Source organism: Manacus candei, unplaced genomic scaffold (assembly GCF_025592945.1).
Source record: "Manacus candei isolate 608988 ecotype Guabito, Panama unplaced genomic scaffold, ASM2559294v1 h1tg000048l, whole genome shotgun sequence".
NCBI classification, from domain to species: Eukaryota; Metazoa; Chordata; class Aves; order Passeriformes; family Pipridae; genus Manacus; species Manacus candei.
Window position 1 is genome coordinate 3347290 of NW_026138096.1, and position 19019 is coordinate 3366308.

The following is a 19019-nucleotide window of genomic DNA, read 5'->3' on the forward strand; positions in this document are numbered from 1 at the left end:
GGAGTTCTTCACAGAAGAGAATAACAAAACGGAGGAAGAAAGGGAGGTGGTTACCTATTGAGAAGGTTTTCTGATTAATCAATAGTGTTTGTATATTAGCACCTTAATTACTTCATAGATAAATAATTAAATAAAACTAAAACTTGCTTCCAAGATGAATAACATTTTTCCAAAGTAAATATTTGGATTTTCTGTGTAATGGAAAGTCATAGTAAAGCTACACATATTTTGATTTACTTTGCTGGCAGTTGGGTTGATGGGTAAAATGGACTACAGAGATTGAATAGGTGGGGAAATGACCTCTTCCCAGATGAAGGTGAGACAAATTAGAAAAATTTTACTACAGTTTACCATGCTGAAATGTTCCATGGATGAATGGAGATACCTGGTTTTCAGCATCTCAGTCTGCCATATTTTTAAAGCCACATTTAAATTCACAATTTTTTGTGCACATACATAATCAGATTGGGTGTTCAGTTTTAGACAGATCAAAACACATCAGATTTTTAATTGTGGCTTGTACTGTCTGATACAGGAAAGACTGGTGGAAGCTGCTGTTGAAAGTGTGTATGGGACCAGCAATAATATCAATAGACTGGTGCAAAACTACTACCAGCAATTAGGAAAAATCACAGAGAGCTATGAAGGGAAAAAGCTTCAACAGTTGAAATCCTTACAAGGTATGTATGATATTGACAACTATAAGACAATTCTGTCTAAATTAATTATCACTGTAAATATTGTTTTTATAGGTAACAGAAATCTGTTATTTAAGCATGAATGAGTAGGTCTGTTGACATCTTTGTACCAAATGTTGAGTAACACAGTCCTGCATCTAGGACTGTAATGCAAGTAGTTAATAAAAACAGTTCTACCATTTCTCCTTCAAACACAGACAGAAGGATGACCCAGTGATGGAAATTATAGTTTAACCACAAACTCTGCTTCACCAAGCTAGGATCAGAGATACCACCAAAGTGGTGCAAGGTCCTGTCTGTCAGACACGCTCCAAGCCTTGCTGCCAGTCAGGACTTCAGAGGCAAGAGTCAGGAGCCTGGTCAGCAGATAAGCACTAACTTAGTCACAGAGTGTGAGCATATGCACAAGTATGCAGAATAGTTTGCTGTCAGTTGAAGGGACATCTTGTGAAGTTAAGCATTCCCAGGATTCAGTGGCATCTAAGTGGGAGCTTTCTTTATATTGCATGTTTTGTTTAGGTATTATAGTTCTGCTTAAGAAATCAAGGGGGTTTTATAAAATTTCTGCTTTGAATTCCATGGTAATCAGCTAGCCTAGTGGAAGAAGTAGGTAGAATAGGAGATTAGTGACATTACCATCTCTGCTAAATGATGCACAAACTATTGTCTGTGCAACAGATCACAGTGGCAGAGCAAGATTGTGTAAGAAGTACTTGATATCCCCTAAGGAACAGTAACTTTGGAAAGACTACCTAGAACTGGGATTAATTTGTGCTGAAGGTTGCCACAATTCAGTTTGTAATTTTGAGCAGGAGATTTTCAAAAATATTATTTCAGCAGAAAGAAATGAAAAGATCAGACTTAAGAAGAAACAAGAGGATGAATTGGCATTGAAAGAAAAACACACCAAAGGCTTCCTGAACGTGTCATCTGCAGTCTGTCAAAGGTAAGAGCAGGCAGCAGCAATACTGACTGTATTTTAGTGTTGTGAGTCATTGCAGATTTCCATAAATGTCTAGCTGAATAAATGTCTTGAATTTGAATTTTGTATTTGTCTTTGATGGAAAAGAAATATCTGATTTACTTTCTTATAAAATAAACTTTCTGATAGCCATTAGTTACAGATTGAAGAACTGTACTTAGTTTAAAAAGAGAGAACGAAAAACAATGCCAAAACATATGAGAAATTTTAAAAGAAATTTAACATAAATGTAGGAGGGGAACCAGTGCTGTCTAATTCATTACATTCCATCCTTTTTACTTTGAACATCAAAAGTGTTTGTTGGTTTGCTGTGGAAGAAACATATACCATAATGAAGAGAAAATGTTTGAAGCACAAAAAAAATCAAAATGGCAAGATTTCAGTGAATGCCTTGGACAATCAAGATTACTTGCACTAAATTTAGAGTATAATCCTTCAAATGTTAATTAAATAAAAATCATATTTAATTAAGTACTGATTTTATAAAACTTAAAGTCCAGACAAAAAGCACTTCAATTACAAAGGAATAAGTTGTCATAAAAAGCTGTATGGCTTGGCATGCACATGATACATTTTTATAATCATTTTATGTCTTTACTCTCAGTTTATTATCCAGAACCACATAGCATCTGCAATTTTGTAAAGGGGTTAATTCTTTTTTTAGATATTGTTACTTCTAAATTGAAAGAAATCATTGCCTGCCTTTTTTCATCCTTGTTTGAATTAGTGTAGAAATGGATTTATATAAAGGGCTTCATAAAAGATCCGTTAGTTATTCATTATGAAATTTATCATTTTTTCTGACACATAAATTTGCTTCTAGCTGTTGTCTCAGATTTTTTCTCCCATAATGTTTTCTAGTGTCTTAAAACAGAATACAATGAATTGACCTTCATACAAGCAGAAATACGTTGTTGAAGAATGTTCAGCATCTAAGCTGGTCTCATAACCATCAGTAATCAAACCCATTTTCCTGTTTTCATTATGATTTCTTTTATGGTCGAATCCCAGTCCTTTGTAAATAATTGACAAAATTTCCATTAATTTGTCTAACTCTCATTAAACCCTACATTGTTTTATTTTTTTATTTCTTTTTGCCCATAGTGCAACGTTATCAAAAAAAGCAGATTTTGAAAGCTAACCTGTAGGCAGTGACCATTACAACAGCAGCTTCATTATATGTAGATGTCAGAAACAATTTGTGTTACCTCCTTCCCTGAGGATGGTGATGGATGATTGACAGCATTGCTTTAAGGTAGATCAGGCAAGAAAACAGAAGAAATATAGATGCAGCAAAGTTTCAGCCATTCAGGTTGTACTGTATTAATAATAATCCTTAACCAGAAAAGTAAAACAAGTGAAGAATACAGTTGTCAATGCTCTCAATTGCCAGATTTTGAATTACCGTGTTTCTGGATGAGTCTCAGTCTGGTACTGAAGAGCCCTGGATGAAGTGTCTAATTCTTAATCCCTTATCCTCACACCTGATCTTCTAACAGCTTGTTCCTTTGGCAAGCAGACAGTAAAGCTGACTTCAAAAACATGCAATGGTTTTGAAAGCAGACTTCAGCTTTAGAGTTGAACTCCAGCTCCCAAAGCCCAGGCATGGACAACCCAAACTCCTGCTCTTATTCTTACCTCCTAAAGGAGCTTGTATCCTATGGACAGCCAAGGCAGGTGATTAAAATAAGTAAATCTGTCTAAAAACCTACCACAGAAATTTCCGTCCCAGCAGAAGCTGACTGGACCAATATTGTTAAGGGGCCTTTTTTTTGAACAAAATCTTCTAAATAGACTTTGCCAGGATTGTATTCCTCCCTTGAGCTGAACAACATCTTTACTTTTGCATTTCTATTGACCAGGATAATGCTGCAGCAAAAGAAGGTTTTGTCTCAGTTTGAACTGCAGCAGCAAATTCGTCTGGAGTCTCTGAAACAGAAGCTGCTGGTGTTACATCACCTGGAAACCGAGTTGGAGAATCAGCTAAGGGTAAATCAGGGTAAAATGGTTCATGGATCTGAAGCAGTCAATGGCAAAACTTGGGACAGGTTATGAGGTCTCTTTGATATCCTAGTTAAAGTCAGGGCTAAGATTCACCACTGTCTTGTAGGAACTGACGCTGGACATATTGTTTACTGTGTTTGTCCAGTGACATGCACCTGTTTTGTCATGCCACATGTAGCATAACGTAACCCAGAACTGAACTGTGTTGTGTTAACTGACTCCTGGTTTATCCTTGAGTGCAGGAAGCAGAGCAGGACTTTGTGAGTGAGTTGGCTGTGCTGACCAGAGTTCCAGTGACTGTGAAGAAGAAGCCTTCCAAAAGGAGCAAGCCAGCAGGTTGATACAATTCTGAATTGTTTAAAAAACCCCACATAGTTGCACATATCAGTGCAGATTCTTGCAATATAACACATCAGAGTTGCAGGAGAGATTGTTCATCAGTGCCATTTCCCTAACTGGGATGTAGAAAAGCCAATCTGTCAGGGTCACCCAGTTCACCAGCAGCACAGCCACAAAAAAGTGTCACCTTTTATCACTCCAGAGCAGCCTTTAGCCAGTAAATCACATTGTGTCCACTGAGGTGAGGCTTTGCCCTGCTCAAACCAAAATTATTTTTAATGTCATTATCATGTCCTTTAGAAACTTCTCTGTTCACCTCAATTAGTAAGTCTTAGGGAGAACAGCAGAGCTGAGTCATCCAGCTTTCATTCTCCTGTTGGAATAGAAGAATTGCCTTTCCACACACATGCTCAAAAGTAAAATCTTACTGAATCTGGAAACTTGAAATATTTATATGAATTTACTGTAGTTTTAACAAATTAGACTAATTCATTCTTCAAGAGATACTTAGGGACAAATTGTCAGAATAGCAGTTGCATTTCCTCATCCAGGTTTTGGGTGGAGTATACAAAGTGTCATCCTTTGAGCCATGCAATCTTTCTGTCATTATCAGAATTAAGCACTTGGCATTACATTTGAAAGATACAGAATGGTGAGATGGGTGCCTGGAAGGGAAAAGCAGCTCACTCACCTGCACAGTTTTGAAGTGTCTCCCCCCAGCTGGTTGTTTCTCAAGTGTGCAGAACCACGTGACTCTGGGGACACAAGTGGAAGCTTAGTTCAGGGCAATAAAAGCAGTGGATTTTTAACATCAGATTTTTCTGATTCAAATCACTCAAAATTATGAACTGGCTTTTCTTCTGGTTACTGGTAATAAAAAACCATTTTCAGTTACTTGCTGAGATAATAAATGGTAGAGCTTTCAACTCTTGCACTACATGAAAACTTACTTCAGTGTTCAGCAAGTGTGAAAGTTCAAACTGCTGTCTGAGAACTAACCAATGGTAAAAAAGCAGTGTGCTGGTCTGATGTAAAGTGGAGTGATTTCTTTGGAATACTAACATTATGTCTGAACTGTTCAAGGGTATTTTTTTGCTTTAGGTTAATCAAAACCAAACAAGCTCTACTATATGTGATTGTTTTTTCTTTAATCCACATGCATTTGGCAATTCAGGGGAAAAAATAAAATCCAGAAGACAGACCTTCCACTCACCTCAATCAGCAGAAAAAGATGATTCTCATGAAAATATTCAAGAGCCCCATGGACTGACTTCTGACTCATGCAGGTACAGTAGAGGCTAAAAATATGTGAAAACCAATTTATAAAAAAATACTTTTTTAAATAAAAAGCTACAAAATCTACTTCATAAGCAGGTATGTCAGTCAAACCCAAAATATAATGCCTGCATTAGCTAAGCTTCCATAACAGTTCTTTCTCACATGTACTTGACCTATTTTTCCCCATGTTTTTTTAAAAGTTAGGAAATTTGTCTGTGTTTGCTTGTAGGTGCTGCTATGTATTTTATAAATAACTTTGATTATAGGTAGAGAAATGAGAAATACTGCTTCCTTTAATTACTTCTTTTTAAACCTGAGTCTCAGACAGCATAAATCAGCAGAGACAAGTGAATTCAATGGAACTAGGCTGACATGTAGCAACCAAAATATGGTCTGTGGTATTTAGGCTTTCAACTTCCACCTTTATTTCAGGGACAAAGGCAAGCGTCAGTCTTTGGCTGATGAGGGTAGCAGCTCTAACAATGATTTTCTTGATAGATGTTTCAGTTGGCTTATGCTGGGGTGCTAACTAGAGGAGAAGAAATGGCTGCAAACCTGAAAGATGCCAGCTGATTACTACGGGCAGATCAAACCAGCCAGCTGGTCACTGGGGCTTGATATATTGAGCAGGGAAAATCCTGCTGACAGGCAAAGCAAACAGTTGGTTCTCAGGAGCCACAGGCCTTTGGGGAAAAGTATTTATCCCCTGAGTGACCTCAGCCTGGGACTGACTTCAGGAGATGGCTCCTTTCCCCGATGGCATCAACCCTTTTCACACACTCCTTTCCCACAGCCAACAAGGGATACGTGTGTAGGGAACAGGGACCCAACAAAGGAACGTTTATCTTTCTGCTTTTTGCTTTGGCACCTCAACAGAGGCAGCTGAAGCCAGTGAGTGCAGAAGTTATATGGCAAGTGCCTTTCTTTTATCAAAATTAATTTAGTTTAAGAAAGAATTACAGCATTTTAAAACTGTCTACGATTTTGTTTTATTTTTCTTGTTTATGTCTTGCAGAGAGATGTTACAGAGTCCACATGAAGGGGAGACTGAACCAAGGAAAAACTCAAATATGTTAAAAAAAAAAGGCAGCAAGTAGTAAAAGCCTTTATATGAGCTGTCTGAACACAGTGTACCAAAGCATTCTTCTGGGGAATCTCAGCAGCTATAGATACTTACTGAGCTGCTTTGCTGAGGAACAACGAAGAAAATCAATAACTGATAAATCTTTTTTAGCTACAGTCAATCCTGACCTCCTTTAGCTGTTAATACAACATTCCCTCTTCATTTTGGTAAGGGGGAACAAGGAAGTCTTTATTATAAGCTTTTTGAGATTGCTTTGGGAGTGTGGAGGAGAGATAGTTTTAGATTTGGAATATACCTGAGGAAAGTGCACTTGTAGAACTGATCCACACTAGGCTGATTGCCCAGGTTGGTGTATCTCAGTAAGGTTTCATCTCAATAGCAATATATCATTTGCTTTTGAGCCCTAAATGTGGTAGATCGGGTCTTAATATTTTGTAATTTCTGCTTTGGCCTAACAAAACCAGATAAAAATGAAAAGAATATGTAAACAGACTTCAGATAGTATTGGTACATCAAAATATGACATTTGGTCACTCTTTTGTTACATTCTAGTGCTTCCAGGGCTATGTATGCTTTTTAATATTTGTACAAAGATTTTTATATATGTACTTCTCTTCCTTTGTCTCAGATTTCATACTATTACTTTCAGAAAAAATGAGACAAAACCAGTTTAGTCTTTCATTTTTTTATACTTCAGTTTCTAGTCTTCTTCCTGAAGTGCACCCTTTTGTTTCCAATATACTTTGTTATGCTCATTACTTCTCCTATGGGAATTCTTGTTGTGCAAAGCAGGGAGTTCTTGCTGGCTGCACAGAGCACCTGTATTGTGTAATAAATTCCCCCACTTAAGCAGACTTACAGTTTTCATGAAATGGAAGTTTTCTGCCTTTTTAAAAATAAACATGATATTTTGCTAACAAAAACGATGTCCTTTGGTGCGGGATGGACAATGCTACATCAGTTATGCAGTTTGCCTCAGACAGAAGTGCTGCCACACAAATGAGTTTGCCAAAGCGAGTTAATTTTCACCCCAAACATAGTAAAAAAAATTATTTTAAATTGTACCACTTCAAGCATTTGATTCTGGTATTTTGGTGTCTGAGCTCTGTGATCTCTCTGCCTGATCTGGACATTTTAGTTGCTGCTCATTCTGCTTTCCCCCCCCCCCCCCCACTCTGTAGAGATGGCAATAAGGAAGCTTTTACCAGTAGAGCTGATGATCCTTTAAACCACCCGGCAGAGCAGCGGCTCCCATCACAGTTTGGGGGCATCACCCCAGCGGGTCTCTAATTACCCAAGCCGGGACTCACATCACCCGAGTGGGGTCTCCCGGCTGCTCTCCTTTGGCGAGGCAGGGCTGAAATGGTTTTTTCTCTCCATTAGAAAAGAGGAAAGGTTCGGATTATTCCAAAAGCAGGGCAGCAGTGCCCTCTGCTGGGCAGCTTGCGAGGTTTCCATCCCCTCGCTGGTGGAGGTGGCGGGCAGGGAATCCCGGGAAGGAGCCAGGGAGGTTCCAGTGCTCGGCAGGACCCCCACGAGTGCCCCCAGGCGTGGGTGTGGGCACCTCCCAGCCTTCCATCTGCCCGACTTTCCTATGATGGAGTTTTTACAGACCTTTATTCTCTTCTCCCACAGTCACATTAGCAATTTCCCAACAAAACACCTGCTTTTCTTGCCCCTGTTACTGACTTCTCAGTCTCCTTTGAGTTTCTGCATGGATACACCGAGTTCCTGTTTAATGTCATGAGCAGATTTCGTGCACTTGCCATCACTCCCTGTCAGTGATACAGATACTGAACAAGAGAGAGTTTAATTGTGCCAAAAAACAAGTGTAGCAAATGCCAAACAAAAGTCACAACAGTTGCTCTGCAGTTAAGCACTGTTGAACTTCTGTGTTATGTTATAGAATCAGAATCATTTCGGTTGGAAAAATCACTGAAGATTAAGTCCAGTCACAGCTCAAAACAGTTGCTCTACAGTGTAAATCTATAAAGCACCCTTTCTTTATTTTGTTCTGGAAAGGGCAACATGGAGCTTTGATCATACTTTACAGGCATATATCATAAACACTTCTGCAGAAATTCAGGGGAAAATGTCATGCCTCTTTTTTCCTGTTTTTAAACATCGAGGGTAACATATCCCATAGACCCTTCTCCCAATACCCCTCACTGCCATTATTGAAATTTATCTGGAAAGTTTGAGCAAAGTTCATCACAACCATGATGAAAAGCTATCATAAAATCAGTTTCTTTAGATGACTGAGATTTAATTTTTTTACCAAGAGTAGATGAACAATGACTAATAGATTAGTATTAAGTGCAGAGGGAAGGAAATAAGGAACATGGTGCATTCAGACATCTCTGAATTTTTAAGGGAGGTGACAATTCAGATGCAAGCACTGAATTCATGGACACTTCCTGAAGCGAAACAAAAAAAAAAAAAAGCAAAATCCGGTGTTCTATTGAACCTGGAATGAAAATACATTTTTTTATACCAAGAGCTCCTTGGCAATTACACAGGATTAAGATACAACTTGAATTAAATCATTGCTATTCCAGACTGATATTCTAATTATGAAGTTGTCTTTTATCATGCAGATTTGCAATATTTCCAATTTTTAATTATTTTTTTTTAATGTAACACCTGTTATTAATGTCAGGGTATATTTACATGAACTGATAGATATCTGAGTAGATATTTTGTACACTGAAGACTTTTCCTTGGACAAGTGTTTATGTCAAGAAGATGAAATCCTGGAAAACAATACAGCAAATTCTTCTTGCCACCTCCTTGGTGATCTATGGATCCAGCCTTCTCTTCCACATCACTTGATTGACAGATAATCCTCAGGCTGGTTGCAGAGACGTATTTTAAGCGGTCTGCAAATAGCAACATGGAAGAGTGAGTTCTACACCATTAGGGCTACATCCGGTATATAAAGGTCATAACTTGCTGCAAATTTTTAGAAGCTTGATGATTCAGAAAGCATGAAAGCTCTGCATTGCTACCAGCTTTAGTGAGGTAACAGCAGCTCCCCACCCCCAAGTTCACAAACTGAACATCTCCCAGCTTGGTGCTCCTACAAGGAAGCAAACTCAAGTAGAGTTTCCTATTCCGCAGGATGCGCTTGGATCACCAGCTAATCCACATTTTCTTTACTGTTAGTTTTATTGTCTTCAGGACAGGTTAGTGATGTAGGGGCAGAGGCATTGCTATGAAATAGGCCTCCAGCTGGTAAGGGAAGCACCACTTACCTTGCTTTATTTAACTCTCCATGAGCAATGGCAGATGCCATTTCTCTGATGGTATCACAGTAACATCCACGTAGGGTGCCTGTGCTCCAAACAATTGCTGCTTGAATCACATCCAGGCAGCATTGCATGTTCAGAGCAGAGACTCTGGCACAGCACAGGATCCACAGGTTTCCTACAGGCTGCCCCTCAGCAGCCCCATGGCAGCAGTGGCCAGGTTGCAGGGGCTTATGAACCTCATGGGTACACTGGGGTATTTCTCCTTGGAGAAATCGTAGGATAGTCACAGTGACCCGACAAGCACAGTCTTGTTCACACCAGAAGCACTGAACCATGAAATGCCTCTCAAACACCCACACATGTATTTAATCACAGACTCTTCACTGTGAAAAAATAAATGCCTGTTAACAGTGGATCTTTAAGTAGCTTGTAGGCAAAGGGTTCTTTGGTTTAAGATGCTGTTAAGCATGTAGGAAAAGTGGAATCTCAACACTGGTTACACAGTGATCATTTCTACCACCTCAAGCGTGACGAGCCTCATACATTGAGTAGGAGTTGTATTTGGAGATGAGCAACAATTGCTACTTGCACCAAAGCATGCAAGGAAAGCACTATGGAAATTGTAACCAGCAGTTTTGAAATTTTCACACTGTCAAATTTGCTGCATCGCTTCACAAACCAGCTGTATTTCTGTTGTCAGGGTTACATCACCAAAACCATTGCTGGCTGTCAACATTCACAGCAAATGGGTTGGAATAGAACAGATAAAATGGAGACTTGACATTTCAGGACTGCCTTACCTGCTTGGCTGTAGGTTATTCCAGGGCAGGTTGTCCTCAGGCTTCTCTGCTAGTGTTATTTTACTTCCTATAAACAACCTGAACCACCAAGTGAGCAATTTATTTTAATTCATGTCATAAAATATCTGAACCACCAAGCAGACCTGGGGATGAGAGTACTCTCCAGGCAATAGGAAACATGAATTTGAATTCTTAGCGGAAGGGATTGTTCATGAAAAGCATTATTTTCCTCTTTTTTGGGAGCAATCAATTCAGGTCACTGCAGACTGAACTGCAGTGTTTCTCCACTGGTTCAGCCCAGAGCCAAAGGAAAAAGAAAAGCTGGCTGTTCGGACCAGCTCTGCTGCCAGGTTTCTGACCAAGCTGATCCAAATGGAGTTTTCCAGGGTAGCGGTTCCTTTCCCAGGGAAGCCAGAGGTGATGGCATACTGGCTTCAGAATGACAGGCTTCAGGTAGGCTACTTCCCAAAACATTTATGTCCCATGTGCACCTGGCTATCACCAAGTTGTCTGTGCCAACCCAAGTTACTGCTGTGTGGATGGGATGGACGGGTGCAGTTAGATAAAACCATTACAGTGGCACCACGCTGCTGCAAGACTTTTCCTGGTGCAGCTTTGCAGTGTAGACAAAGTGGCACAGGGGAAGGTGTTCTGCTGACCTCCTTAATCTCTTAGCACCCCACCTCCACTGTAGCCCACACCTCCCACAGCATCTGCAACACAATTAGACAATAAGTGACAGGAAATAAGGTTTCTTTACATAGTTTGTGAAGGAGTGTGAAAGACAAGGAGAAAAAACTTCATGCATTGTCAGAGACAGAATTAAAGTCCACTTTCCTCACCTTACCTGGAGCATGTCTTGTTCATGCCATGCCAGGACACTTGCATGGATTGTCAGCAGAGAAAACCAGTATGAAGTCAAATACAGCTTAGGTCAAACTGGAGCACTGCATACTGCTTCTGTACTACAGACGAGGTTAATGGCAATGAGTTACCACTTCAGGCAAATGAAATGTAGACCTGAAGGTCTTGGGAGAAAGTTAACTGAGGCAGCTGCAATGTCACAGAATTGCAGAATCATTAAGGTTGGAAAAGACCTCTAAGACTGAGACCAACCATTAGTTAGTACAATTTTTAGTACGTACATTTACTGTGAGCTCTATTTACTTAAGACATACAGTATGCAGACATCTGTAATGATGTGTTTAACAACACTTGTGATCTAAGGAGTTTCCTTCTATGGCACGATGTCAACCTAAGAGACAACTTCTCTTGAGTTTCTCCATTCTAAATTTTCAATCACTGAGTCACAGCACTGGAAAGCAGAGGAGGACGCTTACCCATCAATTAATTTCTTTTATTTCACAAGCTTTGAATTCAGAAATTGAACCACAACTAGTAGATCTTGATACGGTAGAGTAAGTAAAAATGCATGTGATTACAAAGGAAAAAGTTTGTACAAAAAACTTTAAAAATCCGACGGCAACTTGGATTATCTGTAAGTACCAAAAATCTCATGCAGAAGGAGAGCACTACTGCCCAGGTGGAGAAATCCCTGCAGGGGTGGCAATGGCATTGGTATGTAAAAATTATGGCTCTGTCTAAAATGGAAACAAGAAGGACACAGACTTGGAATGTACCGAGTGGGAACAGACAGGTGCTACGGAGACCATTTGTCATTACGTGTCCCGATGATCTTCTGTGTCTGAGAGAAGTGCTTCTTGGGTTTATAATAAATTAAAGATTAAACAGAAGCTGCCTATACTACTCTACTGCTTACTTTCAAGATGGCCATTTTCTTCCTTCATAAGTGTTTTTGGTGGTGTTTCTCAAATACAGACATTAATCTTGGCATTGTGTCTAGTCAATTGTTGGCAACGTGTTCTAAAGGGACTCACTCACAGAATGCAACTTGCATAAATAACTCAGTAACATGCACTAACTACTCTAATACAGCGAAAGGGTGCAAAGGAACCATCATTCAGTTACAAGACAAAGCTAAAACCTGTAGTCACTAAAGGGGCAATGGAAGCACCATGCTTTAAGGTGACTATGGCATGAAAGCACAATTGTGAGGCAAGTAGTTCCAAGCAAACACACCACACTATTATCACCTCTTCTATACAAAAAAAAAAAAAAAAAAAAGAAAGACATTTTTTTTTTTTATTTCCATTAGTACCAAATAAAACTGTGGGCTCAATAACACAGATATTGAAGGGAATGGACATTATTCCCATAATCCTTCATCCTCGTGTTTCTGTCCATCATCAGTTTTCAGCCAAGGCTGGTAATATTAGAGCGACCACCAGGAGGTGCCACGATGCGGTGGCCAGTACGACGTGGGTTGTTGTCATCAATCTGAGCTCCTGCAACAGCAGAGAATGAGGAAACAAAGCTAAGAAAAGGAATAAACCACCAGCAGTGAGATTTTACCTGGCTATGCTTCTCTCACATGACCGTGTGCTGGTTTCTCTTGAGCCGACCTCTGACTGAAATGCTAAACTGATCTTCAAGGCACATTTCTGTGCCTTAATTCCAGTTGTCTTGAATGGGAAGTGTAGGATGAAATGTTTAGGACCAGACTGATGTCCACGCTACATGGGGGATTGTATTCCACCAACCTGAAGAAGAGCCCATGACAGGCTATGGACTGGATTCCCTTTCGAGATCAGACCCTGACAGAAAGTATTATTAACTACAAAAAAAAGCCCAAAACAGGTACTTGCAGACTGGATTTTTCAAAACTGTGTCACCGATTTAGAGTATCTGTCCCTACTGAGCCCTTGGGTCAGCAGTACAGTAAATCTGATGTTAGCAATGATAAATCCACGAGGAAAGGAGCACTGAGCTGATGTAGACTCACACCCACTTCAAACTGCATTTTAAAATGTTGAAAGGTTAAGCTAAGGGGACAGTAAGCTTTCTCTCAGGCTAAATATTGCCTGATCACACTCAGTTTCCTAAAGGTAATGTAAGACTACCATAAATGTGTGGAGTAATTTAAAATGTTATCATAGTCTCTGGTTCTGCTTAATTTCAAAAGAACACAATAATGTGTGATTGCACCATTTGGATCAAATTTGTACCACTAGATGCCTTGGTAGTACACAGATCCAGCAGTGGACTGTAAAACCACAGCTTCAGATGCTTATGCAAATCCCACTTACTAGTTATTACTAAGATGTCAAATTTCTAAGCACTTTTTCTGCTTTCTATAGCTTCATATAGACCTGTATATGTCATCCTGGCCCCAGGTGTATGGGCAAAAATATACTTCAACTCTCTAGAAAGGTTTTTAATATATTTGCTTTCCTTGGATTTTCTTCCAGAAGTTTTGTTTAGTTTCTAAGACAGGATCTGTCACGGAGGAAAACTCCACCATTAGCTCCCACAAGGGAGAAAATCCAATGACTTTTGTAACACCATATGGAGGCATTATTCACCACTGGGGCTGTAGACTTTTGAAAGACAAGGATTTGAAACACTTGTAATTGTCTTCAGAGGACAAGAATTATTTCCAGCAACCCCAAAGGATGATTTTCCAGTCTATTTCTTACGTACCATGGAAAATGTTTTGGACACCAAGAGCAAAGAGGGTAAGAAATACTCCAATCTGCATACGAACGACTTCTGCACATGGTTTACAACCAAGGACAAGGACAGTGGAGGTTTCCATGTCTAGCAGCTTCTGGTGATGTAGCATCTGAGCTGTCTGAGACAGAAGGGTTGCACCAGACCCAAGTCCCACCAGCTGTACACACCATCAAGGGGCTTCAGTCACATCAACCAGTGACCTCAGCTAATTGCAGTGGGCCAGGTAAATAGTAATGGAAGACTGACACAGAAAAATTTCAAATTGCAAGCATCTTGAATATTTGGCAATGTGTAAAATATTCCTAGGGAAAAATGCATAAAAACGTGTATACATACATGTGTATATATGTGTGTGTGTGTGTAAGTATATGCATGTATATGAGTATATACAATCCTTTGACATTTTATTAAAGAAGTAATTATGGTTGAAATTTATCACCAATAATCCAAACTCATGGCTTTAAAATGTTTCTCATTAGTCAGGCTGACTTACCTGATAAGCTGAAATTGGATTGATGGAGGTTTCTGATTGGTGGGGGCTGGTTTTTGGCAGGGGAGGATTTAGTTGAGGGTGCAGGAGTTGCATATTTTGGCGTAGCTGGGATTTCATACACAGGCCCATCATACATTCCTCTGGAGACTCCTTGCAGTCCCCCCACCTAGATCAAGAGGAGAGTAAAAATCCAGACACTGAATGCTCTGATAATGCTGCCAAAAGATACTCCTGCCTGCATGCAGAGAGCACTGAGCACAGAGCTATATTCTGCTATATATAGAGCAAAGCTGCAGTTTGCTTTATATATATAGGAAATTACAAATTCCTCCTTCCATTTCTATATATATATAAATTATGAGAGAGATCCTTATCAGGCTTTCTTCACAATCAATGGGGTGAAATGGGATTCAAAAGAACAAAGGTCGACCTAAGATGTTTATTTTACGTAAGATCAATCACAATCATATTTTCTCTCTCCATTCCACTGCCAAATAACACTTGGGTTGTAACAGACTGATACCCACTATACCAACTGCAGCAATTTCTCTCCTACCTGTATTCCCTCTGCTCCTCCCCTTCAAAGATCTCAATTCTCTTCATTGAAAAGTGGTGGTAATTTTTAAATTAAATTTCAAAAGTTTCAACTTCTTATCATCAACTAGAAAAGCAATTGTACGCCACACTGTGGCATGGGACCCATCTTATAATATTTGTCAATAAAGTATCTGTCACTTAAATTCTGATTTCACTTCACGGTCTCCACATTTTTTCTCTGTACAGTTCTTATGAGGAATATGAGAAAAGAATCAAAACAACTTCACTGGCCTTAAAATCATAGCAATCTAGGAAATAATATTTTAATAAGAAGAGTTCCAACTTTCAGAAAGAGCCTGAAGCCATTGAATTGCAGAATCCAAAGCTCATCAAAAAGATCAGAAGTCTGAGACTACAAAAAGATCAGAAGTCTGAGACTACAAGATTATGGTTTTCAGAGCCATTTCCCCAACAGGTTAAAAATGAAATTAAAACACTGTACAGAAAGACACTATTCATGGGGGTTTAATCCAGCTCTCACAGAAATCAATGCATTTTCCTTGTTTTTGGTGATGGGGACATCAGGCTCAGAAGAGCCACCGTCTTGCAAGCTGAGCCAAAACTAATGCTCAGAAGAAAGCAGATGCCAATCACAGCAATGAATGCATCTTCCAGGGACCCACAGAAGCACGAATTTATAATCCTATCCCTGCTCCAGGGATAAATTTATACTGCTAACCTGTGCCAGTTCCTTGTTTTGCAGTCCCTTGCTTGATATGTGTTTTCTACATTCCTCTGTCGTGCACTGACATGATCATAGGGCAGCTGACACTACCATGACTGGTTTTTTCTAAATATTTCCAATGGATAAAATTTGACAGTGGGAAAAAAAAAGCGGTCACGGATCTGCTCTCCCTTCCTCTGGGCAGGCAGCAGAGGGAGCTGTAGGAGCAAAAACAGCAGTCCCTTTCTTTGTCTCTTTGCACACCTGGCCCAAGTATCAAAAGTCTCCCAAAATCCAGGCCCACCTGCAAGACACAGGTTACTTAGCCCAGTTACCTTTGTGCAAACTCCTGCTACAAGACACTATTCTTTGATACTTGTTTTTAACGTGCTGGTTTCAGTATTCTAATGACATCATCACTAATTTATATAGCACTCCCAAGAGCTAAACCCTTGAGAAGCGAGTGTGAAGACAAGGCCCCTGTCATCTACATGGATTATGTAAAAAAAAAAAAAAAGTAACACTGATTGGTATTCTGCAAAACTTTGGCAGGTGCATTTCCATTTTACTGGGCCTTTTCTCCTAAGAAGTGCAAACCTTTTTTCTGCAGTTTGACAGAATTTGTATCATAAATGACGAAAGACAGAAACTATCAACCTGCTCATAGACTTAATTTCAGCTGCCAGTCTCACAGCCTATTATACATGCTTGGTTGAAGAAAATATGAGTTTTAGTCAATTTTTTTCATTATCTCTGCTCTCACAGCGACTTTCTTGCTCAGTGGCAAGAAGCAATTTCCAAATAACCCCAAACTAGTGCCCAACCAATTGGTTTTCAAAAGAGCAGGACAGATATAACAATTCAAAACCAGAAGTGACCCGTCTTAAGACCAGTCTTAATTTTGGTCACTTCCCAAGCTTTTTATTTATCAAAAGAGAAAAGTTTTCTGAGTTATGAATGCTGCTAATACCCAGCTCAGCAAATGCACTAACAATAGTTCAGAGATGCCCAATATAATGAGTATCTCTGGCTTACATGCTTTTCTTCTCTGCAGTGTGGCAGTTCAGTATGCAATTTGAAATTCTGGTTTTGTTCTGCTTAACCCTCCTCCACAAGCAGCTTTATCTTTTCCTGAATTTTAACTGAAAGTAAATTCTATCACTATTCTACCTCCCTTCAAAAGCCTGCACAGCTGGACAGAAGGCAATTATGCCCAACTGACAATTATGTGCTCTACACACTGAAGCTCGTGGTGTTACATCAGTTCACAATTGCAGAGGAACTAGTTTTGTGGTCTTTTTTTGAACAAGTCACATACAATCCATCTGAAATGGACTCATTAGCACAGTAACATTAAAAACCTACGCTGCTGTGGTTTCAAGAGGGTTTGGCTACAAAGAAGATTAAGCAGTATTTGACATTACCTTATTCCTGATTTTGATGCGCTGGTAAAGATATTCAGGGAAAGGTTTGCGAGGGATGAAGCGGCCCATTCCCTTATTTACGTGCAGGTTTCCATCTTCATACACAATCTTCCCTTGGCTTATGACCACGAGTGGGGCACCATGGCACTCCATTCCTTCAAAGATGTTGTACTCAATGGCCTGAGAATGAACCAACATATTCACTGCCAGATCTCTTTCAATTAGTAATTTATAATCTGTATTTTTAGTCATAGTTTTAGATAACAGCCATTAATAAATGTATAAAATTGGTTTGTATGAAGGAAAAGTAATGCATTATGAAATCACTTTAAAGGATTTTTCTGGTCAGACTTTCCTGGATCAGACTTTTCCTTCTATTTCTCATTTTCCATCAAGGCTTTCTCTCACTTGTTTTTGAAGACTTGCCGTATTTTTCCAGAGCCTCTAGAATTATGGTACCCTTAATATGAAGGAAAATTGTGACTCAGCTGCTGGATATCCAGAGGACCTGGTCCAGCCATGCATCTGTTGTGACTTTCAAGTAAGTGAATTTCAAAGGGGCCAGCACACATACTTCTGTCTCAAAAAGTCCAGAAAGGACCAGGAAAGCCTGAGTCTTAATGGGAATGACAGGGCAGGTGTGATTACTACTTTCTTGAAAATACAGAAAGATCCCAAGAGAGAAATAGAAACTGAATCACCTAAACTTACTTTTTAAAGGTTTCTAAGTGGTTTTTGCCTTTTTAATATAAAACATTTTACTGGATTTCCAGTAAAACTTTCGGAAGAATTCCCCAATGCAAAAGATCAAAGCACTGAGCAATAAGATAACAACTTTAAGACAGACAACATATAAGGTAAAACCAGTCACAGTCAAAATCAAAGAGACTAGCAGTCTCTAGTACTCTGCACTAAGGGCAGAGATGTATGTGGTAAAACTCTGGAAATTAAACAGAAAATCTGATTCATGAAGCTGATTAGAGCTGTATTATCAAAATATTTCATCATCTCTCATAATTTAGAATACTGCTGATTTAATCATGCAATTTATAATATTAGGTACTTTTCAGGTGAACAAAAAAAATGAGTTGGTTTTAAATTTATCCTCACAGACTTATTAACCTCAGCTGCAGAGCTGCTGTTTCACACCTATTTACAGATCTGCCTAAAGCATGAAAGAAAAGATCCTGATCCCAATGCTTCCAATGCAGGATTTCAATACTTTCATGTCCAGAAACATTCACCCATTTCAGAATAGGAGCAGGCAGTTACTCCACTCCTCTGTATCCCCTGCATTTGGTGTTCACATGATTTAGGATCAACAGCTGAAAAGTAACAGTGACATTTCTTTTTTCTTTCTGGTTTTCCTTTTGTCCTTACCGATTTATGGCTTTTGGCTGTTATAGTCTTCACCTTATCAGGGTCCCAAATAACAACATCAGCATCTGATCCTACAGCAATCCGGCCTTTTCTTGGATACAGATTGAAGATTTTGGCAGCATTGGTGCTGGTGACAGCTACGAACTGGCTCTCATCCATCTTGCCCGTGGCCTAAAAACAATGTGATGTGAGCAAAACATTGCTTATGAAATGGGGATTTACTATTCAGAGTACTGAACAGTATGGGAAAGCATGTACTTTATAGATACAGTGATGTTGCATGAAACAAATTTTATCCCACAGGACTTTATATAAAGCACATTACTTGGGAGTTTCAAATAAATGAATGTGTTACTCCAGGCACTGCAAAGAACAGCCAACGAAACCTTAATGCAGGTGATACCATCAAGGTCCTCAGTCATCTAAGGTCT

At 39.4% G+C, this 19019-nt stretch overlaps 2 protein-coding genes across 8 annotated transcripts in view; one reads left to right on the forward strand and one right to left on the reverse strand.

Annotated features, from left to right (window-relative positions):
* EVC (EvC ciliary complex subunit 1) overlaps positions 1–7529 on the forward strand; it is a 48462-nt gene extending 40933 nt beyond the window's left edge. The window contains exons 15-20 of one of the 5 annotated variants that reach the window (XM_051798529.1): positions 536–680; positions 1536–1644; positions 3543–3669; positions 3927–4020; positions 5198–5309; positions 6317–7529. In XM_051798529.1, coding sequence (XP_051654489.1) covers positions 536–680; positions 1536–1644; positions 3543–3669; positions 3927–4020; positions 5198–5309; positions 6317–6398 — 669 coding nt within the window. In that variant the 3' untranslated portion in view covers positions 6399–7529. The remainder of the gene's footprint in view (positions 1–535; positions 681–1535; positions 1645–3542; positions 3670–3926; positions 4021–5197; positions 5310–6316) is intronic. The other 4 variants (XM_051798527.1, XM_051798530.1, XM_051798526.1 and 1 more) reach the window with 4 other exon arrangements.
* A 4238-nt stretch (positions 7530–11767) lies between these two features.
* The window catches only part of CRMP1 (collapsin response mediator protein 1), a 51291-nt gene continuing 44039 nt past the window's right edge, over positions 11768–19019 (reverse strand). For all 3 annotated transcript variants that reach the window (XM_051798532.1, XM_051798534.1, XM_051798533.1), the window contains 4 exons: positions 18589–18759; positions 17209–17388; positions 14524–14689; positions 11768–12802 (listed from right to left, as the gene is read on the reverse strand). In XM_051798532.1, coding sequence (XP_051654492.1) covers positions 12711–12802; positions 14524–14689; positions 17209–17388; positions 18589–18759 — 609 coding nt within the window. In that variant the 3' untranslated portion in view covers positions 11768–12710. The remainder of the gene's footprint in view (positions 12803–14523; positions 14690–17208; positions 17389–18588; positions 18760–19019) is intronic.